The 20,622-nt window shown below is 34.2% G+C and overlaps 1 protein-coding gene across 6 annotated transcripts in view; it reads right to left on the bottom strand.

Annotated features, from left to right (window-relative positions):
* Positions 1-5,717: 5,717 nt before the first annotated feature.
* Positions 5,718-20,622, bottom strand: part of MIER1 (MIER1 transcriptional regulator) — a 62,577-nt gene continuing 47,672 nt past the window's right edge. For all 6 annotated transcript variants that reach the window (XM_012442479.3, XM_012442480.3, XM_012442481.3 and 3 more), the window contains 6 exons: positions 20,123-20,274; positions 19,327-19,408; positions 17,991-18,085; positions 14,931-15,058; positions 10,164-10,303; positions 5,718-7,550 (listed from right to left, as the gene is read on the bottom strand). In XM_012442479.3, the coding sequence (XP_012297902.1) occupies positions 7,222-7,550; positions 10,164-10,303; positions 14,931-15,058; positions 17,991-18,085; positions 19,327-19,408; positions 20,123-20,274 (926 nt within the window). In that variant the 3' untranslated portion in view covers positions 5,718-7,221. The remainder of the gene's footprint in view (positions 7,551-10,163; positions 10,304-14,930; positions 15,059-17,990; positions 18,086-19,326; positions 19,409-20,122; positions 20,275-20,622) is intronic.

Here is a 20,622-nt window from a genome sequence, read left to right as displayed (position 1 = left end):
TTTGGGAACTTTTTTTTAATGAAGCATTTTATTTGCTTGTTTTCAAGAAACCACCTTAAATACTTATTTAAAACTTGAGGCCTATATTGAAAACAGGTTCCTGATAGTTGCCAGAACATTATTTGAAACACCTGTTTCCTCAAGATTTAAAAATTTGATAATCCACTGCAGGATGATGCTGAATAGACTTCTTACTATCACTTTGGATTCTCTTTTCCTTTTTGAGACAGAGTCGTGCTCTGTCGCCCAGGCTGGAGTGCAGTGGTTTGATCTCGGCTCACCGCAACCTCTGCCTTCCGGATTCAAGAGATTCTCTTGCCTCAGCCTCCCAAGTAGCAGGGCCTACAGGCTTGTGCCACCATGTCCGGCTAATTTTTGTATTTTTAGTAGAGACAGGGTTTCGCCGTGTTGGCCAGGCTGGTCTCAAACTCCTGACCTCAAGTGATTCGCCCACCTTGGCCTCCCAAAGTGCTGGGATTACAGGCATGAGCCACTGGGCCTGGCCTGGATTTCTTAATATCTTACTGTTTTAATCATCTGTCAGAATTATGAGTTCGGCTTCTCTCTGGATCAAACTGGCGGTTCTGAGTGCTGTGGTGGTAATAGTGACAAAGTAGACTTAAAATGGCCACATGACATTGACAGTGAAACTAATCATCTTCACCGGAGTTGTCAGGTGAACGGAACTTTTCCCCAAGGGCCCACCTGTGTTAGGGCTGAGAGTCCAGTGCTGCACATGGCCATTCCATGACCTAATGAACACCTAAGCACGTATGCTTGTAAACCTAAATGTTTTTAAAGCTGATTTTGATCTACCAATACAAGAATGCTGATTGTCCTGCATTTTAGGTAAGCCAGTACGTTTTAACCCAATTATCATTTTAACTTACAAAACATAATGGTATACTTTCACTTAACCTAGATCCTTCCCGAGCATAAAAACAGGAACGTTTTTGAGGTGACTAACTTATGTTTCCAAGAGTTTTCCAAAAAGGTAGTATTTGAAGTGTAGCAATGAAACAGAGTGCCTGCTATACCACAGTCAAAATACATTTATTGAGCCATTTTTACATGCCACAGATATTTTCCTTCGCACCTTGCTTAGTCACACATTTTAATCCTGTAAACAAGCCTTTAAAGTGAGTCCTAGTATCATTTTAAAGGTGAAACAAGCATAGGATAGTTTCATTGTTGGACAGTGGTATTTATGAGACAGTCTTTGCCTAAAATACAAATTTACCTTTCTGTAAAACCTTTTTCTCTGAAGTCATGGAGCTGCCTAGAACAAGGAGCAAAGTAGATGATGTTTGAGTGTGAAATGTCACAGTACATATTATTCTAAATCAAATTATATCTCAGTTCCCATCTTGCCACCTACCAGGAAATTCAGTCCCAGTTCTTCACTAAAGTTACAGAAGATCCAGGGGAATTGCCTGTGCATACAAGATAAAAGAGGGACCCTCTTTGTCTTCAGTCCATGATGGTCACTGCAGAACTCCTTAGTGACCAACTCTAAGGTTTCCTTTGAAGGCAGATGGTACAACAAATTGCAAACTTTGCCCTGGTAATAGTTTCTACTAATGGAAGTTCCAGTGCCTAGAGTCCAACCTGTTTTGTACTCCATGTAGTCATTCCTCTGATGTCTTTTTAGAGAATGAAGCTCACGTTCCTGCTATTCTCAGAGCCTATTAACATATTTTTTCCAACTGAGGGAATTTCTCTTTTCTAGAATTTAGAGTTGTGGGAAAAAGCTAGGAGAAAAGTTGTTTGCAAGTAACATGTTTTCTATTCTACAACACACATCTTCCCTAAACACAAAGACCTGACTTAGAAAAAGAAACAAAATCCAGATCATTGGAACGAGCAAGTCTTACAATTTCTCTAGGTAGCTTAGTTTTATTTGTAAATTGGGGGTAATAACATTGTGAAGATTGGTTTATAATTAGTGCAGTGCTTCTAACAGCAATCACTTAACAGTAGATAATATTTGCAATAGGCTTATTTGCCTAAGTCTTTGTGACTAGCCTATTTTCCTTTTGAGGGAATGCCTCGTCCCCAACTGTTGTAGCCAAATAAACCCAAAGGGTGCTGCCATCTTACGATGAAGACCTACTTGCCTAACTGCAATGACAAGTTGGGTAAAGGGTAGCTAATAGTATCCTACTTCCCTGGCCATGGGGACTGACTGGACAAGGGTTAAGCCCATGTCTCTAGCCATGAATACATGTAAGCCATTAAGTGCCATGAAGGAAAAGGATACAGGGATCTAACCTTGTCAAAGAAGCTGTCTAAAGTTGTTAAACCTTGGACAAATCATTTTTCCATTTTTGGACTTTGATTTTCCCTTCTGTAAGACAAGAGGACTGAGGGAGAGATTCCAGGACAGCATCTGGGTTTTGGCAGCCTATCCTCACTCACCTGCTTCATTTACAGGCATCCAGTTGCTCTACAGAAGGCCCAGAGTGTGCAAGGTTCTGTTGTAGCTGCTGTACAGGCCTGCTAATTTGTCTCTTTGGCAGTTATGTAAAAAGTAAAGGCAGTTGGGACCAGCTGCTAAGTGAGTACCAGAAAAAATTTGGGAGCCACTACAAGTTTGCAATTCTGAAATCCACAGGACTCTAAAAACCAAGCTTTTTCTTGCCAAACTAATTTGGCTACAAAATCTGACCTGAAATTCATTTGAACATAATTTATTGTGGCTATATTTTCAGCCATAGGTTTCTTTCAAGAACATGCTATGGGTGTTTTATGAATTACTGCTGGCCACAAGGCTTTTGGATAGGGGATTGTAGATGAGTATAATTACCTACCTACCTGGTCATTAGCCAGTACTCTCTAGGGACAAAATATTTTACCTATGTGTGATCTCATTTATATTCTCAACAGACCTACTGGCACATTGGTATCATCCTTATTTTACAGATGGCCAGTTTAGGGGTTTTGCTTGCCGCAGATTATACAGCAGTGGCCGGATGAAGAGAAGAAATCTTGAAACATGACCAACTTTGGACGAGTGGGTATGGAAAAAGGTGGTATATTTAAAAAGCTGTAAAAATTTTGAATGGGAGGATTCTGAATAAAGTAATATTTTAGACTATCCTTTGGTTGAAATGGAGGAACGATATGAGTTATAGTTGGCGATAAGGAAATGCACTGTGGGCTTTCAGCTCTTTGTTCTGGAATATTTAGAAGGCCTGATAAACATTAATGTGGCTTAAAGCATCAGGAAAATCCACTGCTTTCCCCATTAAACTTCTTATAGGATATACCTTGTAGATATTAGAGTATATGGAAACATACTGAAAGCTTGTCATCACTGACTGACATTTAAATGTGAAGAAACCATCACCATCAATTTGGATAAAGGAAAATTAGAGTTCAGCTCCAGTTTACATAGCAATTCTTCAATATTCTTCAGAGAATGAGTAACCTTTAAAAGTGTGTTCAAATTACTTATTAAGAGCAAGCAAAATGACATTTTAAGTACATTATACATTCTATATTAGAATAATTCTTCTTTATACAACCTAGTATAAAGACAAACAAATTGAAAATAATCATTCAGAAAAGGACCAAACTCCACGTCCATACAGGTGTCAAAAGATCACCACAGTACTAATGGTATATAACAGGAGTTTATGGAAAACTGCTATTAGAAGACAGAGATTAATCAGATACTCAGATACATGAAATCAGACAGTAAGTGGTTGGTTGGGTGGGTGGGTGGATGGATGGATGGATGGATGGATGGGTGGAAAACTAAGATTTTGCAAAGGATGAACTTGTTATTAAAGAACAGAGTTAATTTTTATGATAAAAGTTTTATCAGTAGAATTAAATGATACAGAAAAAGTCATTTTAAGAGAAAAAAAGTCATTTTTAAAATAAAAGGTTAAAATTTGGAAATTCCTGTTCTTCATATGTTATAGTTTTCCACACTGCCATTTTTCATTATAGTTGGGAAAACCGTACTGTCTCGGGTATTTAGTTACATACCCCTAGTGTCATCAGCACACATGTAACTACTGCCTATGGAAATTCACCAACCCTCAGTTATTCAAAGTGTCCACTCCTAATTATCCATTGATAGCAAAGCAAATATTGTGCCAAAACAAGTTTTATTTTGCAAAACATTATATGATACGAACTCCACTGCAAAATAGGGGAACAAATTATTTTTAAATTATATAATCCAGCAGAAGAGAAACAGAGTGAATGGAGGTCTAGGGACTGAATGGATCTCTTGTGGGGAATGGGAAGAAGACAAAAATACATCACCCAAGATGAGGTAAAGGGACCAGGGACCACGGAAAAAATAGTGCAATATGTCTAGGAATAGAAGAAACAGACTGTGTATATATATATATATAATTTTTTTCATTGTCAATAACATGCATCATTCAAACAATTGCTAATAAAAACTTTGTGAATTAATCTAATGAAAATATTCACACAGCATTATGTAGGCAAATATGTTTAAAAAAATATTTTAATAAGCATATTCAGAATGGCAGACAAGGAATGGGAGAAGGGAATTATTTTACAGTGCAAAATTACTATGCATAAATTTAACATCTAATTTGAAATTTTAAATGCCTATTTAAATATTACTTCAAATACATTTTAAAGCTCAACAAACTTGTGTTGAACTGAATTGCAGATCCTGAACTCTATTTGAAAATACATCATGAAACAGAAAATACCATTCCCAATGAAAGTAACAGTGCTTTGTTAGGGGTGGAAATGAGGCGGGGCGACTAAATCACTATTAACAGACTTCTTTTCCCAATGCAGTTTGTCAAGAGTTCAAAAGTTCTGAAATGTACTAAATCTTAAGCAAATTAAATTCTTGATATTACTAAAACTTTTTAAATAGTGCAATGACTTATCAAGTTATAGTGGCTGCATTATGAAGAACAAATTACTGTGTGAAATACCTGTATAAACATAAAATACATTTAAATATTTCTCTACAAAAAGCTGAGCATTACACATTATAATAGTGGAATGTCTTTCATTAGAAGAAAAGTAACATTTCCACATGTATACATGTGCCATATTTGCAAACATGCCTGAGAATTTACTTAAAATGTTTCTGTAGTAACAGTTTGCAAGAACTTCACAATCCTGCAAATAAAATGCATCTTCTTAAAAAGGTGAAAATGGCATCTCCAACACTGCAACAATTCAGAAAGTACAGCATCACTAATCTTCAAAAACATTTCTATAGACCATCTTTGACAAAGAGCTAGGATACTTTGGATTCATTTAATAAAAAATGTTTTAGAAAACAGATTGTGGCCATCTGCTAAAGCTACTGCCATTCTGGATAAATTAACGTTTTAAGTAAAACAAAACAAAAACAACAAAAAACTCACACTTCTCAACACTTCCACCCAAAACTCTGATTTACTTAGGTAAGTATGAAACAACAGTGAATGTACATTAATATGAAATCAAGTGTTGCAAAGTGGCTTTTAACACTGTTTGGGAAAAAAAGTTCACATTGGTGAAGGGAAGCAGTCTGAACATATGTTAACAGTAATACTTCATGGGGGTAAGGCCTAAACGATAATTTCTCAGTGCAAACCTCCACTCAATTGCATCAGACAGTTGAGCCATTTAAAACAAGACCACAGAAGCTTTATTTTAAAAAGGCATTGGCTCTTGAACTGATGGCTGAAAGTGAATTGGAAGAAGCATTTGGAGTATGCCTGTGTGAGAAAAACAAGAATAGTTAATAATCTTTTATAAAAGTTTGGATATAGGTTGGTCTATCAGCTATATAAAACTACATTTTTTAACAAGAATTTAGCACTAAAAATAAAATGGCACTCTGAAGGCTATGCAGATGGATAATCCTATTTGTAATCACACAGAGCAATGATTATTGTGTATCTTATTTTCACTTTGGAAAAGCATTAACAAATCTGAAAAACTGGACTGTAACTAGAAAAGTTTGAAAATTTTTCAAACTTCACTTTCTCTTCGTAAAATCAATACTGCCTTCCAACAGTTGTTCCTTGGGTGTGCCAGTATCTAAGTATCATCACTTGACCCCCTCTATTTAATGCAGAAATGGGAAATTTTATGATGCATATAAAAATAACAGGATTCTGGTCAGCATGATATATTTAAGCACTTAAGCTGACATTAAACTTTTTTGTCTTGCTTTAAAAATAATTTTGAAAATTATGCAAATGCAAAACAAACTGCAATCTAAGCATCATGCTTAATTTCAGAATTCTCAAATTACTTGCCCTTAAGTAGAAATTTGAAAGAAAAAAAAAAATTTATAATCCTTTATGAATGCTTTTACCACCTGGATAAGAAATATGACTTAATTACTACACAAACACTTAAAAATTCATTAGAAAAACCTTAGCAAAATAAAATGAAAGCTGACAGACTCAGAATAACAATTCCTCTCATAAAAGTTTACCAACTGTACAAGTTAAGAAAATTATACAAGCTTTTGTATTAAGAAAGGACAGCTCAGTCAAGACATATGTACTGTAAAAATCTTTCAAAGGCTACAAAGAATCTGGAAAAATACAGAATGTATTTCTTAAGCCCAGATAAGAATATGGAAAGACATCATTGATGTCAACAATTTTACATATACAAACCTGACCTGGTTTATTTTTAAACTTCTATATATAAAAAAATCATGCTAGCATAATTTTCAGGATTCATAAGGGTTTCCTTAATAACGATACTCAAACTGTATGGCGAGAAAAATGTCTGTTATAAAGACAAGACATTTCAAGAAACTCAGAGAAACTGATGTTAAGCAGAAATGTGGACTTGAGTTTTTTCCCATTCCTCCATCAAACTAAGCAAAAATTACCTTGTAGTGAAATTTTATGATTAATACATCAAATGAGAAGGTACAGATATATCTTTAGTTCACTCAAATTTACCAAAATCAGTAAATTTGAATGAACTAAAGATATTCAAATGAGAAGGTACAGATATCTTTAATTCATTCAAATTTACTAATTTTTAAAATATCCTTAAAAGAGTCTGACAGCTTTAAAGTAAAAAAATCTGCAAAAGGCAGAATTATGAAACCTTATTTCCTAAAGTTAAGACTCAATTCAAATTTCCAAATTTTAACGAACTGCTTCAAGGAATTCAATTTTTTAAGGTAACCCATCAACCCTGAAAATTTTAGTCACACCAGAATTTACTCCAAAGAAAGTAAAATAGGTCTAAAATTTAGTCATCTGTGTTTTCAAGTTCTTCAAATTTCCCATGTGAGACTGCTTCTTGGAAAAATTCAGAAGAACCTGGACTTTCTTTTCCATTGCTGTTTACCCTTCGCCTTTTGGCAGGTCTCTCACTTTTTTCATCAAAATCGTTTTCATTTCTTGCAGTCATATGGGCAAGTTTTGGGTCAGTGGTAAGGTTATCTGTTTCATAACCATTAGTATCCATATCTCCATGAAGTGGTTTCTTATTTACACCTGTTGGTCCATTAATGTGTAACCCTTCAACTTTTAATTCTTCTTTGTTTAATATTTCACCTGGTCCATTAGATGACACTCCTAAGTTGAAAGAAACATAAAATGAAACCACACAATTACAAAAAAGTTAAATTTGCAAACAATTATAAAACAGCTTATTGTAAAATTGCTACTGTTATCAAGGTAGCAAGGTATCAAATATATACATACAGTCTGAATTCTTTCTCTATTATTTATTGGTTATGTGGCCTTAGGCAAATTATTTACTCTTTCTGTACCTCTATTTCATTACATATATACAATGAAGATCATAATAGAAATTCCACACAGGGTTGTTGTGAAAATTAAGTAAGTTCATAAATATAAAGAACTAAGAACACAATTTGGCATATATTAAAAGCATATTAGGTATATGTGACAGCAAGTAAGGATCCAGAAATCTAAATAAGCTGAATTAACGATGAAAAATGCAATAAATTACTCAGATTTAACAGAAGGTTTTCAACATTCTAAAACCATGTAAAAGCAAAATGAATATCCTTTCTTATAAAAGCCTGAGTAAACTACCATATAAAGGCAAGATATCATGACTTTATTGTTCTTAATGTAAATCTCTGGGAACTGTGCTTTAAAACATCACACACAACCAGGCATGGTGACTCACGCCTGTAATTCCAGCACTTTGGGAGGCCGAGACAGGTGGATCACGAGGTCAGGAGTTCAAGACCAGCCTGGCCAATATGGTGAAACCTCATCTCTACTAAAAATACAAAAATTAGCCAGGCATGGTGGGACAGGCCTGTAGTCCCAGCTACTCAGGAGGCTGAGGCAGAAGAACTGCTTGAACCTGGGAGACGGAGGTTGCAGTGAGCCAAAATGGTACCACTGCACTCCAGCCTGGGCGACAGAGCAAGACTCCATTTCAAAAAAAAAAAGATCACACACTATTTACCTAAGTAGACTTAAATAATCTGTCATAATGTTAAAAAACTAATGTTGCCCTATCCAAGCATATACTTGAAAGTGCTAAAAGTAAAACAAATTCTTCTGTAATAGATGAGAAAAGTAAAAGCAAAATTATTGTAATAAAACAGAAAAGTTCATTTTAGATTTGACTCTAAAATGAATAGAAATTTTAGTGATACGAAGTAAAATATAGGATGTGTCACTGAATAATTGCCTGAAAAATATTCAACATAAAGGATGAACCTCAAATATTGTATTTTGATCAAAGAAAATATTTTGATCAACTCAAAAATGCACTCAAATCATGAATGCACATGGGGATTATGCATCATAAGACATTGAAGAGAACAATTCTGTAGGAACAAGTCCAAAAAGCTAGCTGAGGCTGTGATTAGGTCAAAAATAATTATAAGATTTCAAAGTACTAATTAAAACCCCATATAAAAAAGTAATATAATACTGGGATGGAAAGTTCCTTCCTTTCTTTGAAAAAGCTGGCAGTCTTGACTGTACATAATGTGAGTGGTTTTTGAGCTACGAGTAATTTATAAGTAACTTAAGAACACTATCCTAAACAAGCATGTTCTCATCAAAGTTTTTTAAAAAGGAAAAGAAAATGATTTATTTGGTGTTAATATGTTAAGAACAAACAGGAAAAGCAGCAGTAGTACCAACTGTCTGCCTCCCTGAGCCAGGGAGTCTCAGCCTCTTAAACTACTTTAGAATGAATGTGGCAAACATCAGACATCAAGTCAGTGAAACTTCTTGAACCAGGACATAACTACTGGGCCCTAAGTTTTGTTTGTTTGGTTTATTTTTAGAAGTAGTGAGAGAACAGAGAGGGGTCATGAAATGAACTAGCATATGCACTCCCAACAGTACCAATGTGAGACCAAAGGTCAGAACAACGTCAAAGTTTTCATAGTGTTTTTCTTCCAGTTTCTGTCAGGGAGAAGTCAGCCCTTCACTGGTACTCTCCTAATCTCTAATTCACCAGTTTCCTCAGAGAAGCTGGTGGTGGAGCTTATTACTTTCTTCTTGGAACTCTTTTACTTAACAAGACCATTTAATCAAAGAAGAAATCAAAATTCTCTGGCTCTTACTACTGATCAGCACAGTGATCTCTGGTCCACTGTATATTTTAAATGGAAAACGCTATCTGAACGCCAGACAATTGGTATACCTTTTGCTTCTCTTTTTCTTGGAAAGAAAAACATTTCTATAGAATATTAATGTACAGATTGATACCGGCTTTATCTTTTCTCATCAAGGTTATTATGCTATCAAAGAGAACTTAAACATTCCAAACAGTGCCTTTGTTACCTATATCAAGGTATTTCACAATTATCTGTATATCCTCATGTGAAACTGTTAAGAGTTTTGATCTAAGACTTAACATAAATACTTGTATCTAGGCATCAACCCAACCAGATGGACAGGAAAAGAGATGCTACTGAAAAAGAATACATTTCTTAAAAGAAATAGTCACTGTTGATAGTATGCTTTATGAAAATTACTTTTTAGTGATGTTGATGGGAATTACTTCCAATCACTTTCTATTCTATTAGTATATATGTATGCTGATGTTATATATGTTTCATGTGTTCTTAACAATTTTTTACTTTCCGCTCTCGAAGTTTAACAGAATCCCAAACTGAATTTCCCAAGTCACTGAAGGAAAAGTGTCCCTTATTATGAAGAAAGAGAGATGTTTCTCTGGTTGCTTACCATTTTGATTAGTAGTGCTTACAGTGCCATCTTCTTTCTCAGACTGGCTGTTACTACTATTTGATGCAGTTGGGGGAGGAGATGGTGCTCGACTAGATGCAGCACTTTCACTTTCATCTAGAAGACGATCCATGTAATCCCTTAAAATTAATAAAACAATTATTAAAAAGCTGAAAATTAAAAACTGAAGTTAAATTCGGAAGGCTTTGTTAACAAATATATCCCAATATTCATTTACATTCATTCCAGTTCTTCATCTATCACACCAGGATCTGAACATTTAAATGAAAAGCTCCTTTTGGTTACATGTTTGTAAGAAAAATGCTTAAAGGCTTTAACAAATTTTAGAGACCCATAGGAAACTTTAAAACAGGTATAAAGTTGTAGGCAAGTGCTCAGAGTGGCCCAAATAGAACTGGAAGATCTCTAACTTAAGTGACAGGGGTGACAGCTAGCAAGAGTACAAAAGAATTTCTGTACAAACACAGATTGCATTTTAATACTCCTTAAGGCAATACCTAAAAGACAAATTTGAGTCTAATATAAAACGGACTGATCACCTCCTAAAATCTTCCTGGATACTTTTGGTATTATGTATTTCTGCCAGATCTGAGCTATAAGAAGCTAACTAAATTCCTGGGATTATCTGCTGGCTTTATCCTGTCACTTTCTCATTGTGTGTGAGTTCATTTCTTTTCTAAGTCATTCCTGAACTACGTAACTGTGGTAAGTGACATTAGGTTGGGGTGAGAAGATCTGGGATAGAGACTTCTCTCTCTCAGGTTTAGTGTATTGTCTATAAAATGTAGATAAACCATACCTCTCCAATCTAACACACATAGTTATTATATTATATACATAAAAATGTTTCATAATCCAGAAAGTGCTACTAAACCACTAAATAAAAGTCAGCAAACATAGCCTGTGGGCTGGCCATCTGTTTTTTTGTAAATAAAGTATTATTGGAACCCAGCCACACACATTTGTTTACATAATATCTAGGACTACTTTCCTGCAACAACTGCGGAACTGAGTAGTGTAAGTCCCTTCTTACTACAGAACATAAAATATTTACTATTTACCTCTTACAGAAAAAGTTTGCTGATACTAGATACTGCACTAGAATTCCCCAAGGACAGGAATTTTAGTCTATTTTGTTTACCCCTGCACCGCTGGTACCTAAGTTGTGCAAGGCACAGAACAGAAACTCAATAAAATTGTAATTGTGTTATTTATCCTAAAATTCCTTCAGAATAAGTATAATAGAAATATTAGGACAAACTCTTAGAATTGTGCGAGCAAGGTAAATAAGAAGGAAACAGTGGAAGTTCTGAGGAATTTTCTGAAAGTCTGTGTTAATAGTCCATAATATGATATTAACTGTAGTTATCATCTCAACCTATATGACCATCATCTCTTGGGTTATAGGGATAGAACAAATATAGGGATGTGATATATGACTTCAATAAACTTCTAATAGTCTGAGGTATAAAACTAATACATATCACAGAAATGTATATGACCACGACCTACTCAATTTACATTCTACGCCTTATTTTCCTCATCTATAAATGGAGGGAATTCAATTAGATGGTCTTGAAGACCTCTTCAGATCTATGCTATTCATCATAATTACAGAAAAATTACATAACAAATTTGAAGCACACAGAAATAAGTGTGATGAGTCCCAAAGGGTCTTCAGGTGCCAAGGCTAACATAAGATGCATGATGAGGATTTGCTGGAAATAAATAATGTTATGGTGGCAATGGATAATATGAAGGAAGTTAAAAGCCAAAGCAAAAGAACAAGAGTTGATATCAAAATTATTTTTAATTTTTGGATATAGTCATAATTCGATGGAAGAATAATTATTATCATGATTTCATGAGATTAAATAATAGCATCCAGAATGTTCAGGAAAGGACAGAATCAAACAAACCATTCAGAAAGTTGGAGCAGCATTCAGGTAACCAAACTTACGCTGAGTTAATTTTTACTTTTTGGGAAAATTATTTGGAAGGCTGAATATTTTACAATGAAATCTCCAATAGGGATCCCAATTTTTCCAGGTAGTAAATAGGGACAATGTGTAATAGAATCTTTCAAAGGCTGTTTGTAGGCAGAAAAGGGGCAAATGTGTTTCACTCTGGTGAACAAATGGAAGGTCAACCATTTAATGAAAAAATCAACAAAGAACTTTCAGGATAATGTGCTCTAAATTATGGATTTTGACCTAAAAAAGGATGAGAAAACTAAACACATTAGCTTAAATGTTTTATGAAGTCACTTAAAGTGCAGCTATTAACAGAAAGAGATGGTCTTGGAAGCAAATCAGAAAAATTTATCCCCATCTGGAAAGAAATGTACCATTTGGTCACTGCTTCTTACAGAAGACATAACACAGCTAAAAGGGAAGAGTCTCAGTAAAAAAGTATAATTATTTCAGTTAAATAAACTTTATTTAAAAAAACCCAGTGGGGCTATAATTGAAGCCTACAAAACCATGCTATTCCTGCCTAAGGGAAAAAACACATTAGTTCACTTCATACTATTATACCAGGTGACCACTGTTAAGATACTGTTTACTTTTAACTGCGTGCGGCCCATCTACCTACAGAATATTTAACCTTAAGAGTCATCAAAGTTACAGATAAAAGTATCTTCACAGTTTTCAGAAACTATGGAGAGATCATTAGAGAAATGAGAACATCTGGTGGCACATCTCTACCTAACCTGTTGAGCTTGACATCACAGAGGACCAACTAAGCCAGCCACACTTTGGTGATGCTTTCTGAAAGAGAAAACTAGATGAACCATGGGTCTGACCCAGCATGGCCATTCTTATGTTGTTACTGCTGATGAAGACTGACTGTAGCTCATGTGTGGACATTATTTCTGAAATGGGTGAAAAAAAATAAAAGATGTTACTATTGATTTTTCCCTATAGAATAGCTTGAAAGTCATGACTATTTTAAGATATACTTTACAGACCAGATAGCTATATCTAGTTCTACATTGTTATGCCTGAATACTACCAATGGAAAAAATTTAACTATGAATTTAACATTAAGCAATTAGATAAAATTTAGAATACTGGTATTTATGAAATTCCACTTTAGCAATCACCAGCTGTGAATAATGAGAGGCTATGTACACAGTTCATTGTCCCAGATTTCCAAGGGTGAATCATAAGGATGAATCATAACCCTTTTACTGTGGGCTTTAGAGCATTTGACCTTCCAAGGAAGAGATCAGCAGAGACAGTTATAAATGAACTTGACCAAGAAACAGCGCAGCCTAGGAATCTGAAGAGCAAGATCAAATAAACATACAAGCCCATCTTTCAAAGGCAATTATTTGGTCAGCTTTAAAAACATCTTTACTGGAGTACATTGACTAAATAAGTCACAGCTTTGCATTATTTTTTTATTCTGTAAACATTAGGGAATAATTAAGAATAGTACTGTAAATTCCACCAATTAATCAGCATTTTAAAGCAACTCATAAGAGATAAAGGGTTCAATTCATGAGAGACAAAGGGTTCAATACTCTTTGTATTTAAGTAATAAATTACCAGTGGTAGTGGAATGTTTCACTCCAAAACTAGATTGAATGAGGTAAAGACAATAAATTCTCTTAATATGGGAACTGAATTAGGTCTATCAGACGTTTTACATAATGGATATAACAACCCGTATCTGTGTCACTGGGACTAAACTAGAGCTGCATTACTCATTCTTAAATATTACTTTTATTAGAGGAAAGATTCAGGAAAGCTAGGAAAAGCAAAGTCACTATATACATGTTTTTTTTCTCTATAAAAAAGTAACAAAAAATAAGATGCAATTTGACCTGATTTATTACATTGCTCTGATTTTTCTTTTATATCATCTATATTCAAATCTTGTTTTCAGGTTCCTGGGGTCTATTAGACCAAGAAAAATATTAATTTCATGTGCTCTTTAAAAGGGCCTCCACTGAGCATACTACAGTTTTAGAAAAGATATTCTTTTTTTTTTCCAGTTGTCACTGCTTTCCAATCGTCACAAGATTAAAACTGTATGCCAGGTGCAGTGGCTCATGCCTGTAATTCCAGCCTTTTAGGAGCCCAAGGCAGGTTAATCATTTGAGGTCAGGAATTCAAGACCAGCCTGGTGGACACTGTGAAACCCCATCTCTACTAAAAATTCAAAAATTAGCCAGGCATCCTGGCGGCCATCTGTAATCCCAGCTACTCAAGAGGCTGAGGCAGGAGAACTGCTTGAACCCGGAGATGGAGGCTGTAGTGAGCCAAGTTCACGCTACTGCACTCCAACCTGGGGGCAAGAGATCGAGACATCTCCAAAAAAATAAAAATAGAAATAAAACAAAACAAAAAAAACTGTATGTGCTTATACTGAATGGAACTGAATTTAAGAAAAACATGCTTTCACAGCTGTTCTGATCCATTTCTTCTCAAGGGTATATTAAAAATATATGCTCTAAATCTTGGTTTAATGATATGCATGTCTGTTACGAACTGTAGTTTACAATATTTTATAAGATACTGAGAAGTCTAAATGCCTTATATGAAGATATAATAGATGGTAAAGTTAAACTAATGAATATCTATTATAAAAGCAAGATTATATTGCTTCTCGGCCTTCTGGCTAAGATCAAGTGTATAAAAGCAAGATTATCAAAATCATAATTAACTTAAGAAAAATCTAGAAAAGCTTAGCAAAAATATATACATAGCTCTTAAGGAAAAAATTAACTCAACTCACGTTACACCAGGATGAAGATTATATTTCTTTTTTCCAAATCGTGTTTGCTGAGCAAAGAAATCATAGCGTTCAGATTTTTTCCACATATAATAGAATGCTACACATTCACCAACTGACCTTGTTCGGACCTATAAGAAACAAATGCTTGTTTTTAAGAATCTCCTTTTTAACAAAGTTACTTCATGATAAACATCTGAAGTTTGAAAATAAATTTAGCTAGTCTTTAACTGATATATAATACTATATATAAAATACAACACTGCAGCAGCTATGTTGAAAGCTATTCTTTCTAAACGGCTATTAAGACAAATAATTTATTGGCAACAAGTCTTCAGATATTCAGCACTGTGCTTTTTAAAAGGCTACCATCACCCTAATATACTATAAAAATATACTCCTGTATTAAAAATACCTGTAAGTGGCATTCAGGTTAAAATAAATGTACCAGTTTGCAAATACTTTTACTCACAGAGTACCTAGGGAGTGTACCTTTAAATTGCCTTTTGAAAGGTTCTCTTACTAGTCCCAACAGCAATCCAGGCTCAGTTAATTTACTCTCTAGAAAGTCTGGGAATACGCCGCAGTAAGTTAAAAGTATGATGATAATGCTAATGCTTTGTTTACTAAATTACTCTTGTGGCTTACTGTGCTGTATCTATTTGTGCAACTGAATGGCTCCCCTCACATAATGTTAAATGCCTACGGAATTAACAAATGATGTTGACAGAATCCCTTTTTGCTACTGGAGAGCTGGTGGTAGGGCTGATGTATATAAATAAAATACTGATAACTTTTTTCCTTTCCTTTTTTTGTTTGAGACAGAGTCATGCTCTGTTGCCCAGGCTGGAGTGCAGTGGCTAATGGCTAATTGCAGCCTTGCCCTCCTGGGCACAAGCAATCTTCCTGCCTCAGCCCCCTCTATTAACTAGGACTACAGATGCATGCCACCACACTCAGGTAATTTTTTTGTTTTTTTTTTTGTAAAGACAGAGTTTCACCATGTTGCCTTGGCTGTTCTTGAACTCCTGGGCTCAAGCAATCTGCCTCCTCAACCTCCCAAAGTACTGAGATTAGGCATGAACCACTGCACTGGCAATACGAATTTAAAAGGAAAATCAGTGTCTTTATGTGTTCTGGATGCAATATGTTACTTCTTTATCCCACAAATTTTTGCTCTTCAAGTAAATATTTTGTAGCACTGATTGTATCTAAAGGACAATTGTTGATGTATTTTGCTTTCTTCCCCTGTTTGTACTTTACAGCTCTGATCCATATTGCTCTGAGACTGACAGCAATCAGCTTTAAAAAAATCATTCTCACAAGCTCCTTTCTGCCTCCTCTAGGATCTTATTTCTAGACAGATTCAAGCTAAGTCAACTGTACTTTACTGAAAGCAAAAAGATAAAGTCATTTGGGGGCATGCAAAGTTAAGATTATGAAAAATCTTCAACAAAAGCCCTCATAATAGAACTTATGATTAAGATCTGAACTTTAATTCCAGATATAAAAACAAACTTGATACTCTCACTAGACCAGTCTTCTCCCTTTTAAAGAATTACTGTCCTCTTTTTGTTCACTAGAGTAACTTAGTATATTATGTAGAGATCAGTTGACTTCTACCTTGTAACATTTAAATGCCACTGTCCCAAATATTTACAAGAAGCCAAGGTCACACTTTTCCAAAAATATTGTCCTTTTCAACCATGAAACAATGAACTTTTTAAAAAAATCAAAATCATACGTGGCCAATCACATAATGCACTCCTTTTCTTCAATGTTAATTATATTTGACATTATCAGATGGTATGAACACATTAGGGGTATACATTTTTGAAACTAATTATATTGTCTTCTGTTATCCTAAATGCTAAAACTAAAAATCTATTAGTGTAATCTGAGGTAACTAATTAACAACGAACTAGTTGGGAGCGGGGCTCTTCACTGCCCAGTTCTGGCTTTAAAAAAAAAAAAAAAGGAGAATGAACTGGTTAATGCAGAACAAAATTTAAGAAATGAACCCACAAGATTTATAAATAACTATTTTATTAATAACAAAAACTATTAAATATTTGTCAAAAAAATCAACTGGACACAATCCAATCATATCCAGATGTATAAAAAGAGAGATGTGGTAGAAGACTATTCAGAGCCTCAGACGTAAACCCAGATACTTTCAACATGGTCCTAGACAAGCTACTACACAAAACTTAGAAGCTATCTTTAAGGAATTACATAAAGCCAATATCCTTGTCATTTCTACATTAACTAAAAATAATGTGATAATCATAAGCCTAGGAATTAATTTCCTACATTTAAGCTCCAAGACTTTAATTCTGCCTGTCCTAATCTGTTGTTCATGGAAACAACACATTTTTCTATTCTATATAATTTATATAGTTACTATTAAAAATCTTACCTAATTTCAGCTATAAGAACTGAACCCCAAAACAAATCTGTAAGTAATTATAAAGTTATTTGGAGTATAAGTTACATGACTGATATTATCAACATGAAACAATTATGTTAAATAAAATCCTCAAATTATAACAACTATAATAATATAAAGCTGATTTACTGACACAGAAGCTACTAGAAAATTAAATTAAATGTTGATTAAAACTAAGTTAAATTTTAAGTATTTGATTTTAGGCCACTCATGATTTAACCATAATAAATATTTTAATTGCAAATAATGTCATGTTGAAAGTGCTTTAAAGTTTCCAAATTATTTCAAACAAAATGTTTAGTCACAGATTGTGGAAAACAGCTCTAAAAAACTGCATTGTACATACACACCCCAACTAAAAGTGGATTAACATGCTTGTAAATGAGTACAATTCTTAAACACTTGCAGTATGATGCATTGAAAACAGTCACCAACAGGGAATTATAGGTTAGGAAGTATAGGCAGTCTTATTATAATTACTCACTAAATACCAAAATACTGTAATATTAATTATAAAACCCTTAACAGTAGACAATATAGCAAATTAAGATACATAACTATTTGAATTGTTCAACTAAATTTCTTTTTGCAAAGAAGAGATTATCATTACTTACTTTATTAGCCTGAATCAAATGAAAATCCTTTCCATAGGCCTTCAGCCCTTGTTCAAAATTTCTACACTCTTCCTCTGTCCAAACAGATAATTCCTCTGACAAGATGGGAGGAACAAACTGTTAAGCAATATTCCCCCAAATATTGCATATTAACAGAACTGTAAATAAAACTTAACTTTTTGGCAAAAATGAGGGAAACATTTTACTCCTGAGCTCTATTACTAATTGTTGCAGAAGATAAAGTAACAAAAATTCCTTATTTAAGAGGATTTTGAATGATTTGGTCCCTACCTCTCTAGCTTTAACTTGGGCTACTTTCTTCTTAATTCTTCATGATCGAACTCTATTAGCCACCTTTTGATTCCTTAAATTTGCCACGTTCTTCAGACTTTGTGCATGGTGTCTCTCCTTTGCCTAGAATTATTTCCTGCCTCTACCTCATCCCCTTTACTGAGATAATTTTTTTGCATCCCAATAAAAATACCACTTCATTCTGAATGCTTTCCCCAACAGCCCTACTCTCTCCCCCAACTAGGTTAAGTCCCATTACAATAGGTTTCAATAGCACCCTCTAATTTTCCTTGAAGAATTCATCATAGCTATTTTCCAGTTTCCCTACCTAGGATCTAAGCATCATGAGGGGAAGGGACTTTGTTTATAGTTACATCCTCAGAACTTAGAAGGCATTCACATTTTGTTAAATAAGTATCTCTTATTTGTTTTATATATATATATATATATATATATATATATATGTATATGGCTTCTACCACTCTTCAGTAAGAGTACTACACACACACACACACACACACACACACACACGTAAAAATATATAAGTATAAAATTGTGTGTGTGTGTGTGTGTGTGTGTGTGTAGTACTCTTACTGAAGAGTGGTAGGAGCCAGATTTAGTATAAAAAAGAAAAATCCAAATTTTGTTTCATGGCTTCATTACTGATGAATTATGATTGCTTTAGCCAAGTTACTTTAGTTTAGAGATCTCAGGCTCATCAATTTTTACCTTTAAGTGAAGGCATTACCTGTCATACTACCTAGTTAATGGGGCAATTATTAATATCAAATAAGAAAATATTTATAAACTTGCCTTAAAAGCAAAAGGCAGTATGTATTTTTACTTATATGATTGTATTTTCTCACAAAGAAGGAAGGGACGACCTTAATCCCACTCCCCATAATGACTTGTATAATACCTGGTATTTACCAAACTCAGAAAAATCAGTATTATTAAAGTCTAGGCTATATCTAGGTAAACTGAAAAGCTTAGTTTAAAAATTTTTGCCAAATAATTAAAATGAATAAAAACTATTTATACTTACCTCTAGCTGCTTTTACATTGAATCTTAATCTTCTCAATGCTTCTTCTGTATCAAAATTGCATTTAACCAATTCATATAAAGCCTAGAAAAATAAAAGGCTTCAATATGTGACCTGGACTATAAACAGTTCGATGCTACAATTTCTTAAGAGTAAAGGTTTTTCAAAAATCCAGTGTTTTCATCCTTTTTTAGGGAAAATAACTTTAGTGAATGTCATAGAGAACACCAAAGAAAAACAAATATGATTTCAATCCGATTAATTAACTACCTTTAAATATGTACAAAGTAGGATATGTAAAAACTTGGTGGCCATAGTATCCTAGGAACTAAAAAATTCATTTTATATCAATGAAAATCCCTTCTTTGTGGCTTCTTGAGATTCCTATAATTTTAATCAGAAAAGAAAAACAATGATTAAAAAGGTAAAAAAGATAATACCGTTATATTAGGTTCATGGTACATATTAGGTTCACCATGTACATTATATTATCTGAGATGAGAATTCCAACTTGGTATCTACAGCTTCTTAGGGATAGCCAAAGGAATTTTAAAAAGCTGAATTAAAAGTATATACAGGAAAAATAAAACATCAAGGGTTTTGTTTCGTTTTTGAGCTTCACAACAATGAAGTCAGTGTGGTAACAATGGGTATCTTATAAAAAGTTTATAACCTCAGACTCCCTGTCGGTAATGTTACAAAAATTTGGGTGGACAGAATAACAACACTGAGAGTGACAGCATTTACATGTATAAATGTGTATGGCAAAGTTCTAACAGTTGTTTCTTATTCACATACCTGTTCATTGTCTTTTATGTGAGATCCTTCAGGAATTGCTTCTACACCTTTCTCATCACCTGTTCTTCTAGATGCATCTTTAAGAAATATAATCACTTTATCTTCTGGTAAGTACTCAGGGTCCCACAAGAGCTGATCATCATTTTCATATACTAAATTAGTAAAAGGCAATATTAAAAAAATTTCTAAAAACTGAAAAACTGAGTTTGTGTTAAAACATATTACTAAATAAACAACTCATACTTAGAGCCAAATGTTGAGAACTGAAGTACAGTGTGGTTCTACTACTTGGCTGACTTCTTTCTTGGGCAACAATTATAGCCTAGGTGAATTAAACAATTTAAACAGAGAGGAGGTACCACTGTATGCCCCTGCAGGTCCAGTCTGACTTTATCTTGACTTTACCAAATTCCAAGCTCTCTTGGTTTGAATATCATCTCTACCGAGTACTATTTGTATGATGGCCTTGGGCAAATTACTTCCCTTCTGTCTCATCTGTG

The sequence above is a fragment of the Aotus nancymaae genome, unplaced genomic scaffold (genome assembly GCF_030222135.1).
Source record: "Aotus nancymaae isolate 86718 unplaced genomic scaffold, 86718_ANA_hifiasm-v0.15.2.pri h1tg000007l, whole genome shotgun sequence".
Taxonomy (NCBI): Eukaryota; Metazoa; Chordata; class Mammalia; order Primates; family Aotidae; genus Aotus; species Aotus nancymaae.
This window is presented reverse-complemented; position numbering and strand designations above follow the sequence as displayed.